Genomic DNA, 22424 nt, shown 5'->3' on the forward strand with positions numbered 1-22424 from the left:
CCGGCGGGCGGCTCCGCCCTTCCGTTGCCATGGCCGAGAGGGGCAGGCGGCGGGCGGCGGTGCCCGGCGCGGCCATGGCCCTCTCGGGGCCGCACCGCGGGCAGCGCCTCCCGCAGGTAACGGGGCACGGCGGGGGGAGCGCGGCCCGCTCGCCTCAGCGGCGCCGGGGGCGGGACGCTTCCCTGGGATCCCGCTTCCTTGGGATCGCGGGCAGTCAGCACGGCAGGGTCAGGATCGCGGATGAGGTTGCCCAGGGCCGTGCGGTTTACCCGCGGGTGGGAAATCTGCGCTGGATTCGAGAGAAAGGCGCTGAAGCTGGCATTGTGCAGCTCGTGTTCAGGAGGAGGCACGGGAGCTTGGAACGCTGTGGTTTTCCTTAGTCCCTGCCGAGGTTTGGGTAGCTTGGAAGAATGGGCCAAGGCTGAATAACTTGTGCAGTGACATTCAGGATCAGGTTAGACGGGGCTCTGAGTAACCTGAGGTGATTGAAGATCATTAAGGTTGGAAAAGACCTCTAAGATCATTGAGTCCAACCATTAATTCAGCACCACGGAGTTCACCACCAAACCATGACCCCAAGTGCCACATATGCAGGTTGTTTGAACACTTCAGGGATAGTTACTCAGTTTCTTTCCTGGGCTGTTTCAATGCCTGGTCTCCCTTTCAGTGAGGAGATTCTTCCTAATACCCAATCTAAATATCCCATAACAAAACTTGAAGCTATTCCCCCTTATCCTGTCACTTGTTACCTGAGAGGAGAGACCAACCCCTGCCTGGCTACATCTTCCTTTCAGGTGGTTGTAGAGAGTGACAAGTTCACCCCTGAGCCTCCATTTCTCCACACTGAACAATCCTAGTTCCCTCAGCTGCTCCTCTAGACCCTTCAGCAGCTTTGACTTCTGAATAGACACTTCAGTGTCTCTCCTGAATTTAAGGACCCAGAACTGGACACAGGACTCAACGCAGCCTCAGCAGTGCTGAGTACAGAGGCACAATCCCTGCCCTGGTCCTGCTGGCCACACTATTGCTGGTACAGGTCAGGATCCATTGGCCTTCATGGCCACCTGGACACACTGCTGGCTCATGTTCAGCTGCTGTCACCAGCACCCACAGGTCCTTTTCTGCCAGGCAGCTTTCCAGCCACTCTTCCCTCATCCTGTGGTGCTGCCTGGGGTTGTTGTGACCCCAGTGCAGGACCTGGCCCTTGACCTTGTTGAACTTCATGCAGTTGGCCTTGGCCCATCAATCCAGCCTGTCCAGACCCTTCTGCAGAGCCTTCCTGCCCTCAAGTAGAGCAATAGTCCCATTCAATTTGGTGTTATCAAAGATGTCCCTGCTCATGCCAGGGAGGCTGGACTATATGTAAAGGTACCTTCTAATCCAAACGCTATGAAGAATAAGGTGTTTTGTTGCTATGCATAAAACTCAACACAAAAAACTTGCTGTTGAGGAGTGCTGCAGATCTTTTTGGCAAGTAATACAAGAGATTTACCCCAAAGCGCTATGTCCTGCACCTGCAACCACCTGACATCAAAGAAAATGAATTCTAGGGTGAGGTTCCATTTGTTTTGCTTCCTTGGGCACACCCATGCTCTCAACCTTCAGCCTGCTTCTTGTGGCAGGTAGGAGTGTGTATCTGCTTCCTCAGGCAGTATCCTGGGCCTCTGGCAGCAGCACAGAGGGAAGGAGTTCAGAAATCTGGACTGTCTGGGGCATAGGTGTTACTTGTGAAAACCCAGTGAAATGTCAGGACCATTAACATTTCAGAAAGATGAATATGGGATGGGTATTCTCTCAGCCTGGCTATGACAAAAAGCTGATATCAAATTTCATAGTTGCTGGTTGCTGGGCACTAGCTCAGCAAGTCTCCCTCCAGCCCCTGGGGGCTGCGTGTTTCTATTCTCTCTGTGTTCTCCAGTCTCTGTGTGTGGCACTAATTGCCAAATGACTGTTTATTGCCTAATGACTTCTTAAGTCCAGTTTATGCAATCAAACAGTTGTAGAAATGCATTTCAGAAACAATCTATTCCTTTATAACATGCTTTTATGTTACATTCCCACTGATGTTTGCTCTCTGGAGGAAAAATGTGGATATAGGAAGCATAAAAATGAATATCCTTAGAAATGTTTACCTTTCTTTAATTTAAGAGAGTGGACCAAGCCTCTGAGTATGCTGTCTCTGAAGCTTTTTCCCTTCAAAAGTCAAGGTGTCCACAGAGGCCTTGGGGCCCTGTGACAAGTTTGGAAACTGCAGAACGGCTGCAAGTTCATCGTGGGGCCTGTGAGGAAGGTAAGGTAAAATTCTGCTTGCCACAAGATGCCTAAAATGAATTGTTCTTGATCCAGCTTTGCGGTTCTGACCTGAACAGGCTCTTGCAAAGCTTGAGTTCACAAGAAACAGTTGATAGTAAGATGTCTTTCATCTAATGGAGAAAGGCATAAGAAGGATCAGTTGCTGGAGTTCAAGGCAGATCTTAAAGGGCATACCTGAGAGAAGGATAAACTATCTGTCTCCTGGAGATACCAAGTCAAGACAAGGATAAGAACTGCCCTTGGAGATACACTGTATGGTCAAAACCAAGTTAGTGCGCTGCAGGAAACCAGGTGAAATCACCTGACATATTTATGATAGCAGATTAGTTCTGGAAATGGAGTTGCTCTGTGTAAATTTCAGATCTATGAATAACAGTTTGGTTTTGTTTTGATTCCCATGCAAAATTTTCCTTACTAGTTACCTAAATAAATATTTCTTTTGTAAAGCCTGCAACCAAAAGTGCTTGCTGAAGTTTTAAAGTATACCTGTGGTAGGTTTAAAAAACAAAAATGAGGGAGATTATTACCCATCAGTGCTAGAAGTATGTCTGCAGTGTAAAAAGCTGATAGGAGACAGTATTTTAAGAACTGAGTTAACCATTCTTTTAAGAATCAAAAGTGAGCATTACAGAACAACATGATGACACATCTTAAGAGCATCCACTTCAGTCCAGGAAGTCAGCTTTTTCACTTGTCATCATCAAGAGTTCAGCTGACAGCGTGGAATACACTTACCTGCTTACAGTGCCCTGTCTGAATGCATTATACAGTCAATGGCTCCAAAGGAGCTGTCTTTGCTGTGGTAAAGAGCCTTGTCTTTCTTTTGGTAGAAAGGTTGCTTGCTTTCCTCATGTTTCTTTATTATTTTTGTTTGCCCTTTTCTGCTAGGATTTTCCTTTTTATAGCTACCAGTCCCTCAGAATTGTTCCTAACTCAAATGAAATTCTTTTACCTGGAATCCATTATTACAATACGTAATGGTAGTAACTACACAAAGCCAACTTTGTAAAGAGGAGTGCCAGAAGACTTTTACTCTAGGTACGAGAAGATCACAAATCCCAGTGAAAAAAGTAACCCCAAGTGGCAAGTTGTTTTCTGCTCTTCTTTCTGTTATCAGATATATTTCCATGTTCCTGATCTGGCTGGAGAGATTATGAAAGAGAATAAAAGTGATTTGAAGGACAACAAACATTAGATTTATGTTTTCTTCAAAAAACTATTTTCAAAGAAAGTTTGAAAAAGGCTTCATTGCCTTAGAAACACCAGGGAGCATCTTCACTGTGTGTTAGGAGTGGATATGAGGAGCAGCTGCTTGCTCCTGTCCATTGACTGTGTCTCTCACACTGTGTCATGACTCCCGCTGGAGTGGCTGCTGGGATTCCGGCTCTTTGTCCATCCTCACCGCAGGGATGGCTGAGGATGGTTCTGCTTCTCGTGGGGCTGCTCCTGATGCCTTGCACTTTACAGCCCTGTGTCTTGCTTCAGGAGCCGCTTGGCCACCCATGCAGCAAGGCCAGCTGGTTTGTTTTAAGCAACAGACCCATGAGCTGACCTTGCTTTTGAGAAGAAATTCTGAAAACGGATTTTTTTCATTTTTCTGCAGAAAAGAATGGAGATGCAAACAGTCCATTGCAGGACTTCATACCCAGTTGTTCATTAGGCGTTTGAGCTCACTGAGGAGTACCACATCCATCATGAGTGCATTCCTGTAGCTGCAGTCTTAACCCTATGTCCCAGGTGAAGTTTGCCACCTGATGGATTTGTAATTAGACTCACCAGTTGTTTCTGTGGTATTTGCAAAGGGTTAACCTGTACACATGAAGCAAAAGTTTGTCCAAACAGTGGTTCTTTTGAATTTAGCATATGACAGCCTCGGCTGCACATGTGGAAACCATCTAAATGTCTGCAAGTGCAGTGGTAAAACATATAAAAGCTGTCTAAATTATGAAATGCCTCATGTGAATTCCATCTCCTTGATAAATGCTAGAAAATAATCACAAGTGATCTAAATGCCTGCAGAATCATAGTAAAAATGAGATGGAGAAGAATTAATTTGTGATATACATAACAGGGAAAACATTTGCCACCTTCTCTTCCTGTTCTTTTACAGATCAAGAAGATAAGAGCAGAACTATTAGCTTTATTCCATTTCCTGCTGCAGATCACATTTCAGTCGTTCCTAGAATACTAAGCCAGACTATTGCTAGTTTACACTTAGCCATATGGTTTTTTTAAGCAAGTGAAGTCATCAGTCTCTTTCTTCATGGTAGCCCAGGAGCTGCTTAGTACCTGGATGAAGTCCCAACTGCAGCTGGAGCTGAGCAATGGAGAAGAGGAAGTTGACTGCATCCTTCAGGAAGAGCCTTCTGCAGCCCCTCCAAAGTATGAGCACTTTGATGGTGAGAGCACTGCAGAGCAGGTCCTGGTTTCCTCTCTGAGGCTGTGCTGGGGAAGGAGGTCAAGTGTCACCACAGGCCCCCAGCTGGGTAATAATTAGCACTGCCTCCATGATTGCAGAAGGCTGATCAATCACTTTATTCTACTATACTATATTATACTTATTGAGAAGCTCATAACCCTTACAGACAGTCCCATACTGCTTTGACCTAATTAGTCAATCCCCCCAATCACCATCCAGTGTCCAATTAAGAAATCACCCTTTGGTAAACAATCTCCATAACACATTCCACATGTGCACAACAACAGGTGCAGCAAGTGGAGATAAGACTTGTTTCTCCTTCTTTTCTCTGATCTTCTCATGGTCTTCCCCAGGAAAACGCCTGGGGAAGTTGTCTGTTGCTCTCTGTGGCCACAGAGCTGCTGCCACAGTCAGGTCTTATGGTTTGTCTGAAAGGCTGAAAGGTAACAGTTGTTTTGAGGCCAGGACAGTGGACTCAGTAGAAACAAGACTAAATGTGATGATTTTTCCCCCAGATCTTTACAGCATCTTGCTGTAGGGCTGCATAAATGTGACTCATAAACATTCAATGTCTCCCTTTGTAAACGAGATTTCTTTTTTCTTTTGTGAACAGGTATTTTTGAGGCCTGTCAAGTTTATACAGCCATTTGAGATGCTCAGAGGCAAGACAGTAAAAAATGGATGAAACATTGTTTCTGCTCTAGCGTGTTCAGTGGGAGACTGATTAAGACTCTGGGGATAAATGGAGTGCAGTCAGTGTGTCTGCGTTCATCAGAAATGCATTCACAGTCTGGGGAAGTGATCCCTTTAATTACATTAGGCTTTGTGATCTGAGACAGAAGGGTTTATTCATTTCAGACTAGCCTGAGATAATCTGAATTTCTCATTTCAGACTTGTGCAGCTATCTGGAATGTGAAATGGAAAGTTCCTCTGTCCAGAAATACCTCCAGCATCTTTTGCAGAGTGAAGCTGTGAACTGTGGGATAGCGAAACATCTTAGACTTGAAGAGATCAAGGAAAAAAACAAACTTTCAGATCCACGAATAATCATGGAGCTCAGACACAAGCAGGTGAGCAGACAAGGCAGCTCAGCTAAAAGGAATAAGGTGGAGGATTATAGGATTAGAGTAAATGCTCAGTGATATCTCCCCAGTATTCTCTCAGAGCCTGCAATAATCTCTAACTTGGAAGCAACTACCCAAAGATACTCTTCCAGAGTTCAGCTAAAACTTTACTGCATTCCCATGTGCACATCAGCCATTCAGCAGTAGCTTGCATAGTCAGCTTTCACTAAAACTGTTCAGGTTTTCCTCCTTTTTCTGAAGACTGACAGGAAGAGCTACCACAGCTGTCAGTTCTGAGTTTGCTCCCATTAAGGAATACTGATTTACCTTCACTCTTTCACATGGAGTGTTTTGCTGGTCAAGAACACAGTCTCTCCAGTCAGCGCCTGCTATGGATAAGGTTTCTTGCTTAATGTGAAAGGTGGATTGTGACCCACCCTGGCGGTGTACAGTGAACTTCAAATTCTTCAGCCTTTGCTGTTTGCTTTGACTTTTGCCAATTGTCCCCTGCCCAGGTGAAAGAAAACCGAATGAGGCATCAGAAGGCTTTAGAGCTTCAGAGACAAGAAGAGTCCTTGAAGAAAGCAATTCTCTCTGAGGCCAGGCTCCAAGCACAGGAGGAGGACAGAAGGAAGGCCCTGCAGGCTAAGAAGGAGGAAGAGGAGATCCAGAGGGAAATAGTGAAGCTGAGAAAGGAAATGGCTGAGAAGAAGTACACCGTGGCAAAAGTTTGGAGAATGTAAGGAAGGGTGTGGAGGGTGTGGAGAGATGAAAACCACTTAAAAGGTCCTTTTGTTAAATATAGGAGCAGTGATGATCCTAGCAAAACAGTTGTTGCTGACTTTGGACTCTCCCAAAACCTTTTAGTCCTCTGTTACCAGCATCAGTGGCAGAGTTTTTCTTGAGTGGGAAGGTGTGCTAAGGATAGTGTTATCCTCCCCTCAGCCATTATTACAGTATATGCACTGAATCATAAAGTAGCAGTGTGTTTGCACCACTGTGCATTCTCTCCACCAACTCTGTGACTACATCCAGTCTTGTCAGCATCTAATGCCACATGAAAGCCAGTACACAGAAAAAAAATAAAAGAAAAAAGTCTGTGTTGAAAGTCTAGCCCTTGCAATACTTTCCCTACTCTGAGAGAATAAAGAGCATTCTTGGCTGAGAATTCTGCAGAGACATTATTTTTTTTATTCTGCTGAGCTTGGATTGTCACAGAGATGTCCCTTTTAGGGATGCCATTTATTTACTTAGGCAGCCCTGAAATCCTAAATCTTCTTATACAAATGCTTTAATGAAATATTTACTGAAATAATTTACTATTTTCTTCTGCCTTCTATATTTAGGAAATGCACTGGACTGTTTAATCTCTGGGACCCCAAACCATTACAGAGGTGGTTTTTAAGAAGGCCGAGTTAAAATAATCAGCAAATTTCTAAGCTGTAGAGGTGGTTCTCTTACAATTGGCCAAAAAGAGAAGGTATTAGATTGTATATCGTGATATTAGATCTGTGTGTTCACTTTGCAGGGAGGAGAAGAGACAAGAAAAAACTCAGCTGTCAATGCAGGAGGTGTCTGCTGTGTCACCACCCCTGAAGAGAGAAGAGCAAGGAGAGGAGAAACAGAGGAAAACTCAGGAGTTGCTTCGCAGGATTCACACCAGTAAGCAGAGAGTGAGCATCACCTTTCTTTATCTGAGACTGATCTACCTGCCCTTGACTACCATTTGCAAGCCTGAAGTAAAAAGTCCTGGTTATACAGAATTTTTTGCCTTTTCAAAGACTTCCTGATACCAGGAAAATAGGAAAGCAGGGCCAAAAGTGTCTTATAAGACAAGGAGCAAGAAATCCTGAGGTGCTGACCCCACTGGACCTGAGCCTCAAGTGTATTCAGTGGGCCATTTCACTAAGAATTGTGGAAAAGACATGGCTCTCAAGACAGATAAGACCATAAAGGCTTCTGCAGTCAAGAAATAAGGAGATATACAGAGAAGGAAGTGAAGTGAGATTTATTTTCCCTCAAGGAGGGAAATAAAAGGGGAAAGTGGCAGAAAAAAGGTCTAAGAAGCCCTTATTGTGCGCATGGGAAGATATTTTAAAGATTGCCTTGCACCCTCTAGTTCGGGAGCAGGGAAAGGAAAGAGAAATGCTGCAGCCTGGGATGAATTTTGAGCAATGGTTCTGAGAGTTGATGCATGCCAGCACATCCACAGTAACAGGTTCCTCAAGGATCCCTTCCACTGGGTGCAGTAGGATCTTTTGTGTTACTGCAATAGCTCTTTTGATGCAAACAAACTTAAATAAGGAACCCCTTTGTTTCACCTTCATTATTCTGATACTGTGGTCAGCTCTGGGTTAAATGTGTATGAAATATTAACAACCAAAGAGTGATCTAGTAGTACTGAATAATTTTGTATTATCTCAGCACTCTCAGCAAAGGAAGTAAATTTCCTGAGTGCAGGTATGAATGCCATCCATCCCATAATGTTTTCAATTAATAGATCAGTCGTCATCGTTGATGTCTATATATCTACATCTAGGGTTTTTTTCAGCAGAAGAATCCTGTAGATTTTATGGCGATTCTTCTCACAGCTCAATCCATCTGCTGGATTTTGGCTTGGCTGCTATTTAGCAGTATACAACCTCTCTCCAGCACAGTCTGAGCTGTGAAGATAAGCCTGAATGAAACCACAGAACAATTCAGGATTGGCATAATGTAAGAAGACGCAGCTTGGCTGAGCTAAGCAATAGTGACATTTTGATTACTTTCCTAAAGCAGAAAAAAACAGCTAATGCATTGACTTTTTGTAAGTCTCCATTTGAAGATCTCACCGAGAGAGGAATGCAATTAACACAAGGCACTATGACAAAAGGGGAACAGCAGAGTCCTGTAAGTTGACTCACTTGGAGGATCAAAATGAACAGTGTCTGCAATGACAGGACTAGAATTATGGGGTAGATTAGACAGCAAATTGCTGCTCTGTACAATGTAAATTACTCCCAAAGGCAGCAAGTCTAATTACACAATAGGGGAAAGGTTTGGCTTCCTGCTGGAATGAGGATGAGCTGAGGCTGTGTCATAAATTCACTCTAGGAAATGTCTTGATTTTTGTCTAAGTTAAAAATTCTTTTTTTTTTTAAATGCAGCTGTTACTCACAGATGTGTTCTTACCTGTAGCATTTTAGACACTTTCTAGATTAGAAAATATTTTCCGTCCCTAGAAATTTTATGTTCCTCACCCATTTCATTCCTCTATACTTGGTAAACTAAGTGCATTTCACTCCAAAGCATAGAGCCCCTTGATATGATGTCTCTTTCTAGACCCTTTCTGCTTTTTGTAGAAGACCTGCATATGCTCTGCAATACTTTTTTTTAATCCTCAAGATAATTGTTGAAAATGAGGATTCTAAAAAGACTCTCAAAAAGGAAAGCCAGAATAGACAAAGGCAGAGAGGATCGGTATTTGTGTGACAGGTTGTATCTTTCTCATTGGTTTTCTGAAACTCTCCCATGCAGTGCTTGCAGCGACATTTCTCTGCTTGGCTGAAAGTAATTCTGGAGCATAGAATTAAAATGGGAAAAGCCAGAGCCCTTGCTGACTGGAGATGCCAGCTGAAGGCCCTGCGAGCTTGGAGAAACTATACTTGGGCCCAGAAAGTAGAGCAGGAGACAGAGCAATTGGAAGTTCATCTCCAAGATCAAAACAGGTAGTGACCCTTTACTGTGGAATTCCTCCTACTGCAGCCGTACTTGGACAGAGCAGTGATCAGGGACTGTAAAAGAAGCTTGTCAGTTATTCAGCAGGAGGGAAACAGCAGCTTTTTGAGAAAATTGCTGTACTGCCTGCAGGCTGCCAGAGGCTTTGTGGCACAGATGAAAAGGAGGACAGATACAAACAAGAGCTTTAGCACTTTTCAACAAGCCTATGTCTCAGTCCCTGTAGGTGTCTTTCCTAGAAACCCCCCCGGCTTGCTCTGGACTCCAGAGAATCTGCGTTGCCAAATTTATTCCTGATTAATATATTTGCTGTTTCAGTAGATGTATAACAGAGATGATTTTGGCCAGTGCCTTTCACTAAGGAGGCTGTTGGATGAATTCCCTATCATCCAGAGAAAATACTTCCCTTTGCAGGTGTCTGGCAGGCTGCAGGGTGAGACACTGTCACTTTGCCATATGCTGCTGGCCAGGGAACATGCAGCTGTCCTGCATCCCAGAGATGCCACAGGAAATTGCAAAGTGTGAACTAGTGAAACTTAATTCAGAATAGCAGGCGTCCTTTCTGCCCTCCCACTCCTCCTTGGAGGAGCTCTGTACAACTTCAGAGGGCCTTCAGAGTTAAGCAGCAAAAAGACTGAGGAAGTGATGTGGCTTTGTGCCTGGGCAGAAGCCTCACTTCTGCCATAACACAAACTCTTTCTCATTCAGGAAAACCCAACTGGCTGTGGAGCACAACCAGCGACGCCTCCTGTGCTGCTGCTTTCTGGCCTGGCAGTGCTGGAGCCGAGCAGAGACGGAAAAACGAGAACTGCAGATGAAGAGGGAGCAGACAAAGAGAAAGATGCGACAGCTGCTGGAGGCTATATCACTGGGGACAGGTGGGGACAGGCCACTGGAGGTTAACAAGCCTGGAACAGCAGAAGTTAATCATCATCAAGATTTACAGCAAGACAAGGTAAATCTTTCTCATGTAGTTTTGCCTATTGGCATAGCAGTACTTTTAGAAAGTACTTACTTTATGCAGTCTGAAATAAAAAGTACATTGTCTCAGAGGAAAGCTGCTTTCCCAGGACGACCCCCAAATACCTACCTGCAACTGTTCAGGAGAGAAGTCTAAAAATCAGAGGCAAATGGGAAGGACAATGGATAAGTTTTAAAAATAATCTCTAGTGCTGCCAAAGAACAACCCTTCATGTACTCTGAGTTGCAATGAGCATCCCACCCCCAGATCACTTTTACTGAGAGATTAGTTTCATCTTTGATGCCAGTCTAGACTTAAAAAGAATAACTTGACTGCATGACAAGAGATATTTTTCATGCCAGTGCACTATTCCTGCTTTTAACTATGGAGGAAAAAAAAGGTTGTCACTGGCTGTTTCAGGATAATGCACATCACAGGGAGGTAAGAGAGGAGAATCAGAGGTTGCTTCCTTAAATTGTCATTTGTTAGGTTGGATCCCCACCTTCCCTTCTGTCTATGAAACCTGTACCACGTCAGTGCTCTAATGTCAGTATTAGAGCTCAAGCACACATATTGCAGGTCAAGCTTTCTGTTTGCTTAAGTGTAAGCAAATGTTGATCCTTCCAGTGCTTATACTATCCTAGTAGGCATGTATTTTTCTTCTACTGCACTGGTAAAATTTGTGCTCAAGGAATGGGACTGAATTTAGGGTTTGACCTAGGAATCAGAAAGCAGACCTTATAGCTGATGCGTCCTCAGAGAATGACCATGTGTCAGAAAGGTGCAGCCTCATTCCCCACTGTGCACCTGTTTTGTGGTAACATTTATCAAAGCTGGAAAAGCGGCATAAGGAAGCAGGACCTCGTAGACTTCTCTTCCATTTAAAAGGGGGACTGTTCAGTAGATCAGCTGTGTAGATCACTTCAACAACTGGTTTTAATTTTATTCTCCATCTGAGCTCTGAGCAGGGACAACACAGTCCAAAAGGGAGTGTGCTAATTCCTGCGAAATGAGCTGTCCTAAGACATGCTCCATAACAAAATAGTCAGGATGTATTCCTGCTAAAGCTCTTGTCTAATCAGGATTTATTCCTCCTGGTGAAATGGCACGCAGCTTCTTAAGAGTTCTTTCCCACAGCCTCCACTTTGTGCATAATGGGGCCCCTCTGGCCTGACTGGATAAGGATTGCATAGCTGAGATTACCCTACTTCTCAGGCGTCTCACTAGATTTGCATTAAAAAAAACACTATGCAGGAAGGGCAGAAGAGTGCTTGGTTTTAATCAGTGCCAATTTTTCCTCATTTCTTTTGGTTTTTCCCCTAGCCAACTGAAACTTGCCTCATACAGAAAGAGCCTGATCAGACCAGAGACCAGTCTTGTTGGGATATCGTTCACACATCTCATTTCTGCAGAAATCCCAAATTTGCCTGGGAGATTACCATTAAACACGCAGCCCTGAGTGCCCAGGATGAGGCTATGTACAGGAATCAAATGGCCACAGTCCTCCAGCAGTTTCAGGCACCCAGTCCAAAGACATCTGCTTATGGTAGTCGATTTGAGCATCGTCACGCCTTCCAGCAACGTGTGATTGAGGAGCAGAGGCAGCAGCTTCAGAAACAGCAAGAGCTGATTCGTAAACTGCAGGAAAATCAGAAGCTGAGCAGAGATAAAGAAGAGGGAGCACAAGCTATGGCTATAACCCAGACATTCAACAGTTCTGTTTCTCAATCCACGGAGAAAAAAGAATCCAGATGCAAGAATACAACCCCTTTGAGGTATATACCCTCCATAAAGCAGGGTCAGTTAGTCGTCATGTCTCAATCCCACTCAAGTTGAGCCAGCATTTGCCAGGTATATTTCAGTCATGCTAGTGCTGTCTGCTGTTTCTCTCAGCTGTGACTTAGCCTCAGAGGAAGTATCAGACTGGCCACAGTTCTCTGTCCTTCTCCCTCCCTGCACTGGCTCAATATCAGATGATCCATGCAGGATCTACTTAGAAACAGCAACACCAGTGTCACCCATAGTAGCAGCAGGGATCTGTTTAGTTATGAAAAAAAAGAGCATCATCCTCCCTTATTTCAGACCATGCAGGAGCCCTGGAACTCAGTTCCATTGCAAGGGTGCATCATCAGTCCCATTTCAAGCAAAAGAAAAGTGTATTGGGGATCGTGCAGCACAATGGAGAACAGAAACTACAAGGCCATAGGTGGTAGGTGTGAGACATAGTTTGACCACATTCACTGAAGAATCTCCTTACTCTTTTTCTTTCATAGCCTATCTGATTCTCATGGGCCAAACAACACAAGGGCCACCATGCAAGGCAGGAGGCCTTCCAGCCGGCTGACCTCACCTCATCCCATACTGAAAGGTATTGTTCTAGATAGCAAACACCATTCCAGACCACTTTTCTCAACAGCTGGTATGGAAATGTCTGTATTTGCCTCAACTTTGCTGGTTGATGATATGATATTCTGCACTTTCTTTCTCAGTCTAACAAGTGCTGTGAGAGGAGAGGGTGAGTTGTTTTCTTGTCTGAGTCAGGCATCTGTAAAACCTGGGACACTGCAAACCCCTCATGCCCACACTTAGTACACTGTTGTGGCAGTTGTTGCAACACATGTGGTTGCCTCTGCCATGACAAGACTCAGAGAAACTGTACAGGTTTTTTTGCCATCAGTCTCATTCCCTTCGTTATGCATCCAAGTAACACTTACACTAGCCAGTCATTTTCATCCAACTTTGACAGAGGTGTTGAGACTTCAGAGGGAATTAAGTGCCTAGCCAAGGTTTTGTGAGACAGCAATAGCCAGCACAGAAAGGAACTCCAGATCCTTGCCTTTTGTAAGATATCTCCCCTTCTCTGGCCGCACTGGCACACAATAAACATGCAACGTAGCCTTTTCATCAGTAAACTAGAATCAGGGTTTTGTTATATCCCTAGGTCACGTTCTTCTGTATCAATGCAGGCTAGTGTCAGTCTTCATGAAAAGTTGTCTGGAATATAATCATTGTGATGTTTCAATAGTTTGGGATCAGCAGACCTTTTTGACCATGACAGTTGGGCATTAATAGTTGTCTTTTACTACCTGTGTTCATCTCCAATGCTACCTAGTCCAAGCCATCATTCACCCTGATTTGCCTTGAACTCTGCACACCTTAGAGACAGAAAACGTATTTTTCAGAGCATTCAAGTAGTTGTGTTTAAAGATCCCGAAAAAATTCAGTGAACAAGTTATCACTGAATAGTTTTCCCTTGGCTGAGAATCCTGGGACAGCTGAGAGGAGAAAAGAATCTGAGGAAACATACTGTGGTCAAAACACTTCAGTGCCTCCCAGTTATTGATTGCTCCAGCTTGTGCTTTGTTTGCAGCTGCAGAGGAAGCAAGCACAGGTTCCCAACTCCTCTGCATGTTCTGTGTGTAACACCTTTGCTGATGGCCAGCAAGATCACTCCATTGCAATTTATCTTCCAAAAGAAGCATTAAGCAGTAGTTTCTTACTAGTGGGACGAAGTACCTGTATGTCCCTGTGACAGTGATGCTGTCATGAAATTGCTTTCAAATAAGCAGTTAGAGCTTACTGGAGGCCTCAGAGCAATTGCTGCTAAATCATGTGCCCTGAGCCTCAGGCAAGGCAGGGAGGGACAAACCCTCTGAACGCCGTTCTTTCATAACTGAGCCTCACGGTTGTGACTGTCAACCAAGGAGGGTGGAGAGAATGTAATTGCCGTGGTCCTGAGTCATCTCACAAACGTTTAAAGGTCCCTTGTTGATGACACTGCCAGCTGCAAGGGCCAGCAGGAAGCAAGTCCCTTTGTGCTGGCATTGCCAGGGCAGTGGGGGCATGGCTTAGAGTGATGCATCATTGTTCACCAAACTTCTGCCATTACACCATAGCTCATTTCCACTAAGCCTTATGTCCTTTGTTTCTGTAGGGATGGAGGAGAGAGCAATTCAGCGGGCAGAACAGAAGAAGAAAATAGAAGAAGCCAAACAACGAAAAGCAGAGGAGAAATTGGTAAGGGAAGCAGAAAATGAAACAAAGTGTCTTTCACATGATTCCAGTTACAAGAAATATTGATTTAACCCCAGAGTCAGGGACTGAGAAAAGGCCCTTTATTCAAAGCAAGAGTTTTATGACTTGTGAGAAAGCAAATATGCATCACATACCAAAAGAAGTAATTACTGCTGTTTTTGCAGCACCAGCCCTCCTGTAGCATAGACAGATACTTCATCTTGAAGTTGCAGTTCTAGAAACAGCCTCCCTTACCACCCCCAAACACTTTTTTTCACCTACCCCATGACTGTAGCTTGTCTTTGCTGAGAATGGTAAGGGTGGAAGTGCACCCAGAGATCCACTTGATGGGACCTGGCAGTGGTGGGGTTCCCCTCCCTGCCTTTCCTCTCTGGTCACATGCCGCTTGAGGACATGCAGTCTCACCTAGTAAAAATCTGCATATTTGTGGCAAATCTCTGCTGAAGAGGGAAGATACTGACAAGGTTTGTATAGTTAATATACAAATTCTGTGGTACACATCCAACAGAGGAGTCTTCTTCAAGTCAGGGTATTAAACTGTTACTGAAAATATTACTAGTAAATTGCATTAGGATTAGAAAGTGTGATCTTCAGTGTCTGGGGAAAGACATGTTTGGGTACCTGTAATGCTGCTTTGCATGTGGAAATGAAACTTGAGAGCAGAGCCTAGGGATTCAGAACTGACTTTAGTAATCAAGTTCTCAATAAATGACTTGGTGTATGGTTTACATTTTTTTTGAGGAATACTATAACTTAGGGCAAAAATAGATAGATAGATAGATAGATAGATAGATAGATAGATAGATAGATAGATAGATAGATAGATAGATAGATATGCATCTAGGCAGTAGAAAGGACAGCCCCTCCTCCCTGTCCTTTCCACAGTTCACTCTTGAGCACGGGTCATGTCTAGTATGTGAAACCTCACCTGCTGAAGTTTCAGGTGCTGGTCATTATTAGAGGAATACTAGGAAAGTTTAAAGATCTGTGTTCATGGAAAAGGTCACATGAAACAAATTGAATTTCACCTTTCTCCATTTCAAGGCCCAGCTGAAGGCTGAAGAGGAAGCACGACAGAGGAAGGAAGCTGAGGAAAAGGAAGCACAGCGGGAAAAACGCCGGGAGGAGAGAAGGCAGCAGAAGCTGGTGACCAAATGGCTCACATGTTTCTTCCCCTTTAGCAGGGATAGGGAAGAAGATCCAATACCCACTGGTACTCAGTCAGCAGCCAGAGTAATGTGAAATGAAGGTCTTCGTTGGTAGAGCAGAGTTCCCCAGCACAGCACCCACAATACAGACTCACAGACTGCCCTCTTTCTGGCAGTGTGAGGGGAAGGGCTGTGTCCCAAATGTGCTATGAAGTATATGCTGTCTGTCTCCTCAGCAGGACTGGAGGTCCCAGCTGCTGGACATTCTCTGCTGAAATACAGCCACATAAGTCCCTCACAGTGGCAGCATGTTCAGTCTACTCTCAGATTCCTTCCACTCTTGTCACCCCTCCAATGCACGCAGTGATACCAGTGACAAACACATGATTCAGAAGTAAACGAGCCTGACAGTTATATCAAGGGCACCTTTTCCTCTTGGAGCTAACCTAGGAATAGCTGCACTTCATTATTGTTACTTGGAAATGAGTTCTCCTAATAACCCAAATAGCGCATTTAAAATCCTACAGGAATTCAACCTACATCTACTGTTCTACTTGGACTGAGTGTTTTAGAACATTTGACCTTCATTCCTGAGTATCAGTCAAAAGTAGTGTTACACAGTTATGAAATACCCACATCCCTCCCCTGCTGTTTAGGCTAGATTAAGTGGTAGGGTCCATGCATAAACTCAGAATAATTTTTGGACATGTTTTGGATGTCAAAGAAGGTTCCTGCTACATCAGCAGTTGTGGTAGCCACAGGTGACATGTCTGTTACAGTAACTCCAAACTGCAGTGCTGAGACACAGCCCAAGGGAGTGTCCAGGAATACCATCATCTCCCAGGAGAAGACAGATGCTTTAGGACACAGTTCTACTGCATGGGGTCATGTCTGGTCTGCAGTGCTAAAGCTGATGCAAATCCCTAATTCCTGTCAAGTCAGAACCTCCAGCTCCAATATGATAATCTATTGCCATTGCTTAATATCCCCTTCGTCCTGAGGGAATTAAAACTGCTGCTTTTTGTATTGCAGAAAGAACTGGAGAAGCAGAGAAGGCTGGAGAAAGAGCAGCACCTCCAGAAAAAGGCTAGAGATCACTATGAGGAGGTCCTTCTCAGAAAGCTAGGAATAGTGCCATGGAAAAGGCTGAGGGAGCAAGCCAAGGAAAACCTAGTGGTAAGTGCTGAGGGTAAAGGAAATGACTGATGCCATAGGAGGAAGGGAAAAAGTAGATGCAGCACTTAGCAGAAGCCTTAATAGGCTTTTAGGCCAGGTAGAGATGGAAAAAGCAAAATTCTCCCTGCATACCCTGCCTTATATTAGTTTTTAAATCAGCCCATCTGACAATAATCATGAAAAGCCATTAAAAACCTGCAGGGATGGCATCCTCATTTATAGCTGATTAAACAGGATTAAACAGCAAAAAAAAAATTTCAAGTCATATGACATGCGCCTGCCAGTTTTCTTACTCCACAGCAAAGCTTATCAGTGAGATACCACCAAGCAACTTTAGCTGCAGGAGTTAACCCCAGCCTATCATCAGGGCTTTCACTCTCTATGAAGTTGCTGGTACAGAGTTGGCCACTGCTAGTGGCAGGACACTACCGGTGATAATCCAACAATCTATTCTATCCTGGCCCTATCCTGAGTGCAGAACAGCGAGTGGCAGCTTCTGAGACCTCGATGCAGGAATATTGCTAAAAAAACATTTCCGCATGTGCCTGAGTCAGCATCCCCTATCAGGGAGAGACTGGTAACACTCAGCTGTATCCTGAAAATCCAGCCAGAGCCCAGGGCTGAGTTGGAAAGCTTCCATTTAAGTCACTGGAACTGGAGCTATTCACAGTAGTTGACCAAGTGCACATAGGCCTCCAGCTGGGAAGAAGTAGATGGATACAAGCTGTTCCGTATGTCCACCCTGCTGGTCAGCATTATGGACAGGCTTGGACAAAGCTGTTACAGGCCATGCCTCTGCCGCTTTCACAATCAGTTAAACTGAGCATCTCATTCAAAAGTGTATTCTCTACAAGTGATGCAGCAGTGGCCTGGTAGAGAGACTAGTCTTGTTCCTTATGCTGACCCCTCTTGGTTGGATCCTCTTAAGTTATTCCAGCTGTCAGAAATCTGAATTTGGGCGGCCCCAAAAAAGCTGAGATGATTTTCTAGTGCACTCAATTTTCTGTGGCTTTATACTTAGGTAGTCACCAGTTCAGGTAACCAGCTGCTGTCTCTGCTGTCTTCACTTAAGGTGGCACAAAGGCACCACAGCTTGGGCCTGCAGAGGAAATGCCTGATGACTTGGCTGCAGGATGCCCAGCAGAGTCTCAAGGAGAAGATATCTCGGGCTGAGGACTTCTATTCCCATATGTTACTGAGATGGGGCTTCAAGAACTGGCTAAAGGTTGGCCTGCACCACAGTGGAGAAATGATACCAAGAGGGCTGGCTGCTGCCACACTTTCCTGTAACCACAGTGCCAATTCACTCACCTGTAGCACAGCCTTTGCCAAGTTAATGCTATCTCCCCATTTCAGCAACATTATTCCCTCTTTCAAAGACCTTCTCTCAGCTTCTCACTCTCCATCACTCTCTTCCACACAGAATTTTCTCTTACACACTGCTCCTCCACAATCTGCTGTCTCAGCCTGCTCCCTGTTGATTTTCCTCCGCTCCTGTGCCCACCACCCTTCACTACCACAGTCTCAGCACTGTTTTATTTATTGGGCCAGAGGTTGAGAGAGAAAAGAAGAAAAAAAGCCATTCTCACCTGTTTCTTTGTCCTCCTCCCCAGTACAAGGATTATCTCTCTGCTCAGGAGGAGAGAGCGAGTACCTTCCGCATAGTCTGTCTCATGAGGAAGTGCTTCTGGGCATGGTTTGAGCATACCATGGAGGAAAAAAGGGCCTTATGGGAGAGGCTGAAGATTGCTGCTGAACACAGTAACAAGTGAGTGCATACCCTTACTAGCACTTCTTTTTAGTTTAATATACTCTGTAGATTATTTTAGGGGCTACTTTTTGACAGGTCACCTTGTCCCCAGGAACACATGGAACAAGTTCTGTACTGCTGGTGTTTTGCTTTTGTGATACACACAGACAGCATTGGCAGAGGTTTATGCTAAGTTTCCATGCAGCTTGGAAAAGAAAGTGTAATGGCACCCTTCACAGGACTTCTAAATCTGAAAAAAAAAGAGAATACAGTGAAAGCCTAAGTAAGGATAAGAAGCTGAAACTTTCTAAGCTGATTAGCAGATCTGGCCATGCGGTTTCCACTACAAGCTGCCTTAGGAAAATCTTTAAGTACAATTATAGCAAGCCAAATGATTGTGTAGGAATTACATAGTACTTTTTTGTCCACAGCAGATGATTTAGTTCACAAATCCAAAGTTGATCAACTAGAAATCCTTCTTAAGGAGTCTTTATATTTATGCCATCACCAGCCTGACTTGGCAGCAAAAACTAGAGCAGTCACTTCTACCAATCATGATTGGAGCTGGACACACCCAGTCCACTCCTTGTCCCATAAAATGCATTCTAGCAGGAAGAAAAAACTACTGTCAAAGTTCAGCAGAGAACAGAAGTCTGTTCACCTGCCTCATCATGGAAGCATGGTAGCTGCATGCAGTCATGAATAGGCTGTGCCTGTGCAAAGCCCCAACAGGATCTGCAGCACCTGAGAGGAAGAATAAAATTAAATTCATCTCTTATGTGGTAGAGCAAACCTGTTCTAACTTGCTGTGTCAGTAAGGTCTGAATAGTGCACAGTTTAGCATTAACAAGCCAGCAAACTGGAGGAACTAGGGAAAGTCAGACCCAGGAAGAGACTGGATTCATTCTATATATGACCTCTTATTAGGAGCATAATCACCTGACATTCTTCTTTATCTCTTTCTTGACTTGCAAAAGGCAGTTCAGACCTTGCCATAACAAACTCTTCTTTAGACAGGACTGTGGTTCCCTACTGCCTGTATGGGAACCAGGGCAAGGGCACCTTTGATGGGATGATTAAAATCAGGTAAGGATTGGAGCCCAGTGAGCCCAGCTGCCTGCACTCCCAGGGGGTTGGTTTGGACCAAATGAGCCTGCATTTTTCTTAAAGAGACTTCTTTCAGAGGCCCTATTTATTCTTCAGAAAACCTCTTTCATCTTTAGAGTGCTAAGCCAACACCAGCTAATGAATCCTGTCAGAGAGAAGAGCAGAATTCTTGGTGGAGAGGAATAGAAAAGGGCAATATGTTATTCTTCCCCAGCATGATTGACATTTCAATGAAATGGTCTGCATGTAGATGTTTAACATGTGACAGCCCTGACTAACAGCAGAAAGGACAAATCTTCAAGATCTGAATTCCCCCTTCAAACAGAAGTTGTCTTTTGATTGCCACTTATGTCATGTACACTTCTGCATGTTGTCACTTTGTTCCTTGTGTCCCTAATTTCTTTCAGGAGAATTACACTGAACACATTCAAGGCATGGAGGCAGTACCCATTGCTGATGAAAAAGGAAAGGGAAAGAGAAGAAAGAAGAAACCAGCTACGCAGGAGAGTAGCTGAAATTCTCCCCAACTTCCAAACATGACAGAAGAGAGTCAGATGAGATGGGAAGGAGACAACAAGACAGGTTCAGTTCAGTGCTATCTCCCTGCTGACTGAAACAAGTCCAGGGGGAAGGCATACAAAGTGCAGAGGATCTTAGAGCCAAAGAGAGCCCCCTGTGGTCACTGTTGCTGTAAACGAAGCAGAGCTGGAAGCTTATCAGACAGTTCCATGTTGCACTTCATGAACTTAGTCCTTTTAAGCCTCTGTACGGGTGTCTTGGCTGGTGGCTATGAAGCCCAGATAACCAAAGCCTAGCATAGGGTGTCTTTGAGGCCAAGGCCATTTCCACATGCAGAGCTAACTGCAGCAATGACATGACTCCTCCTCCATCCAAGGAAGCACAGAACTGAACTGCACCTCTTTTTGCCGAAGCAGAAACCTGGTGCATTTCTGTTGGCAGTACTGTGTAGGGTGACAGCATGTCCAGAGGGCAGACAGACGTGGCTGTCAGCTGACCCCTAACTACTGCTGTGAACTTGGCCACCCAGAGCACAGTTTCTAGCTAACTGTGCCAGGAAAGTTTGGATGGGAGGGGGAAAGAGAAGAGTTCTTTATGCAAACCATATTTGCTAATGATCCAGATCACATCATTGGATATGGAAAGTCTAAAACCTGGGTTCTTTTGCAAGAGGCTGCCTTGTTTACCCACTGGCCAGTTCATAAGCACAGTGCTTTGATTTTGGTACCAAGTAGTGGTCCCAACTTTATGAGCCTCAATTGTCATTTAAACACTTCCCAAGATGTTTAATATTTCAGGGTGTATTGTGTATTGTGCAAGTCTTGATCCAGTGTTTCACTTGATCCAGTACTTCAAAGAAAAAAAGACAAAACTCCAAGAAAAAGGCAGATTGTAGGTTTTACAGAAGCTAAAGCTGACATGATTAAAATGGAAGTTCATACTACTGTTTAACCTTAACCTGCAGCATAATGCAGACAGGGTAATGCCATTCAGGTACACTATGTCTTTGTAACAACATAAGGCAGGAAGCTGGAATCATTTCCCTCTCACGGCAAGATAGGCAGAGCTTTCCAAAGCATTTGGCAGTACAGGAAGTACTTGAGTAACACCAGAAAGACAACAGTTTACTGTTGTCTCGCAACAGATCATTAGTAAAACCCATATATGCACTGAAAGTTTCCAATAAACCCAAATCTGAAATTAATACAACTGAGCTGTTGGTGCAGATTGTGTCAAGCCAACTGAATGGCACTGGACAAAAGGTCAGAGCCAGGGACCTAGACCAGCATTAAGTGCTGCAGACAAAGTGGCATAGGACAGGGTGGGTGCCCAAGCGGAGCAGCACATTCCAGAGCTTTAGCATCAGGAATTTGTCCATGTGGACACAGGGATGTGGCCAGAAAAAGGACCCTGCCCACAAAGCCAGGCTGTCGGGTGCAGGTCTGAAGCCAGCTGTCACTTGCAGGTACCTCCCACAGCCATCCTCTGCAACACCCAGACATTCCCCATCTCCCGCAGGTGCGGTGCAGCAGGTCAGAGGAGCGCGTTCTCAAGTGCAGGGAGCTGAAGGTGCCTGCGTGGAGCGTGGGCGAGCTCAGACCATCTGGCTGCATTACGAGGCAGATTGAGAGAGGAAGCACAAGCTGGGAGAGGCTGGATAACACGTGGTGCGGGGAAGAGCAGGGAGCGTTTTTTGCAGAGGACTGAGCCAAACAGGCAGGGAGGAGCAGAGCTGGGGCTGAGCTCCAGAAGTAATGCCCCAGCGCAGCCACCAACCATGCTTGGTGCTAACAGTAATTCACTTGCTCTTGGGGCATTCTTTCCCATTGGAAGTCTCTGCCATGTAGTGCCCAATGAGCTCCTGGAACTCCTGAACCAGCCTTTATACTCCCATTTTTCTGCTGGAATTTTCCTCTCTAGCGGGGCTTGACAATGAACACAGCAAGGAAGGCCTCTGGCCCACCCTCCGCCTGGATTTGTGTAAGGACAATAGTGACCCAGAGGACAAAAGGTGAGAGAAAGAAAGCATCTCCATCTGGAGAGAAGGCAGTATTTCAGCCAGCCAGAGACAGGACATGCTGCAGCTGTAAGGGGAGGAACAGGAGTTTTTAGCAGTAGAGTGGATGTGCCCACATGCAGCCTGGAATTGACCCTAGTAACAGGCTGGGCATGTATTGAATTTACATCTTGAACAGCTAAAAAGGTGCCCCAAAC

General features: G+C 44.8%; 1 protein-coding gene across 5 annotated transcripts; it reads left to right on the top strand.

Annotated features, from left to right (window-relative positions):
- The first annotated feature begins 29 nt into the window (after window positions 1-29).
- On the top strand, window positions 30-21416 carry CCDC191 (coiled-coil domain containing 191). 5 transcript variants are annotated; one of them, XM_030958099.1, is made up of 16 exons: window positions 30-116; window positions 2149-2290; window positions 4584-4712; window positions 5625-5803; window positions 6313-6536; window positions 7326-7470; window positions 9314-9504; window positions 10223-10469; window positions 11799-12250; window positions 12749-12843; window positions 14410-14492; window positions 15555-15656; window positions 16691-16834; window positions 17907-18059; window positions 18448-18602; window positions 20099-21416. In XM_030958099.1, exons 1-16 carry the CDS (start codon window positions 30-32, stop codon window positions 20229-20231), a joined length of 2661 nt encoding a protein of 886 aa, XP_030813959.1. In that variant the 3' UTR covers window positions 20232-21416. The 5 variants fall into 5 exon arrangements, with proteins under 5 accessions (XP_030813959.1, XP_030813949.1, XP_030813976.1 ...); XM_030958089.1 differs by lacking the exon at window positions 20099-21416 and having other exon boundaries at window positions 17907-18569; XM_030958116.1 differs by lacking the exons at window positions 30-116; window positions 20099-21416 and having other exon boundaries at window positions 2158-2290; window positions 4584-4695; window positions 17907-18569.
- The last annotated feature ends 1008 nt before the right edge of the window (window positions 21417-22424 follow it).

The sequence above is a fragment of the Camarhynchus parvulus genome, chromosome 1 (assembly GCF_901933205.1).
Source record: "Camarhynchus parvulus chromosome 1, STF_HiC, whole genome shotgun sequence".
Lineage (NCBI taxonomy): Eukaryota > Metazoa > Chordata > Aves > Passeriformes > Thraupidae > Camarhynchus > Camarhynchus parvulus.

Bases quoted from the DNA above. Each gene is read 5' to 3' on its own strand.
- CCDC191 (XM_030958089.1), top strand. From the start codon at position 30: ATGGCCGAGAGGGGCAGGCGGCGGGCGGCGGTGCCCGGCGCGGCCATG. The intron at 9,505-10,222 runs GTAGTGACCCTT...TTTCTCATTCAG, and splicing joins CATCTCCAAGATCAAAACAG to GAAAACCCAACTGGCTGTGG. The intron at 14,493-15,554 runs GTAAGGGAAGCA...CTCCATTTCAAG, and splicing joins GAAAAGCAGAGGAGAAATTG to GCCCAGCTGAAGGCTGAAGA.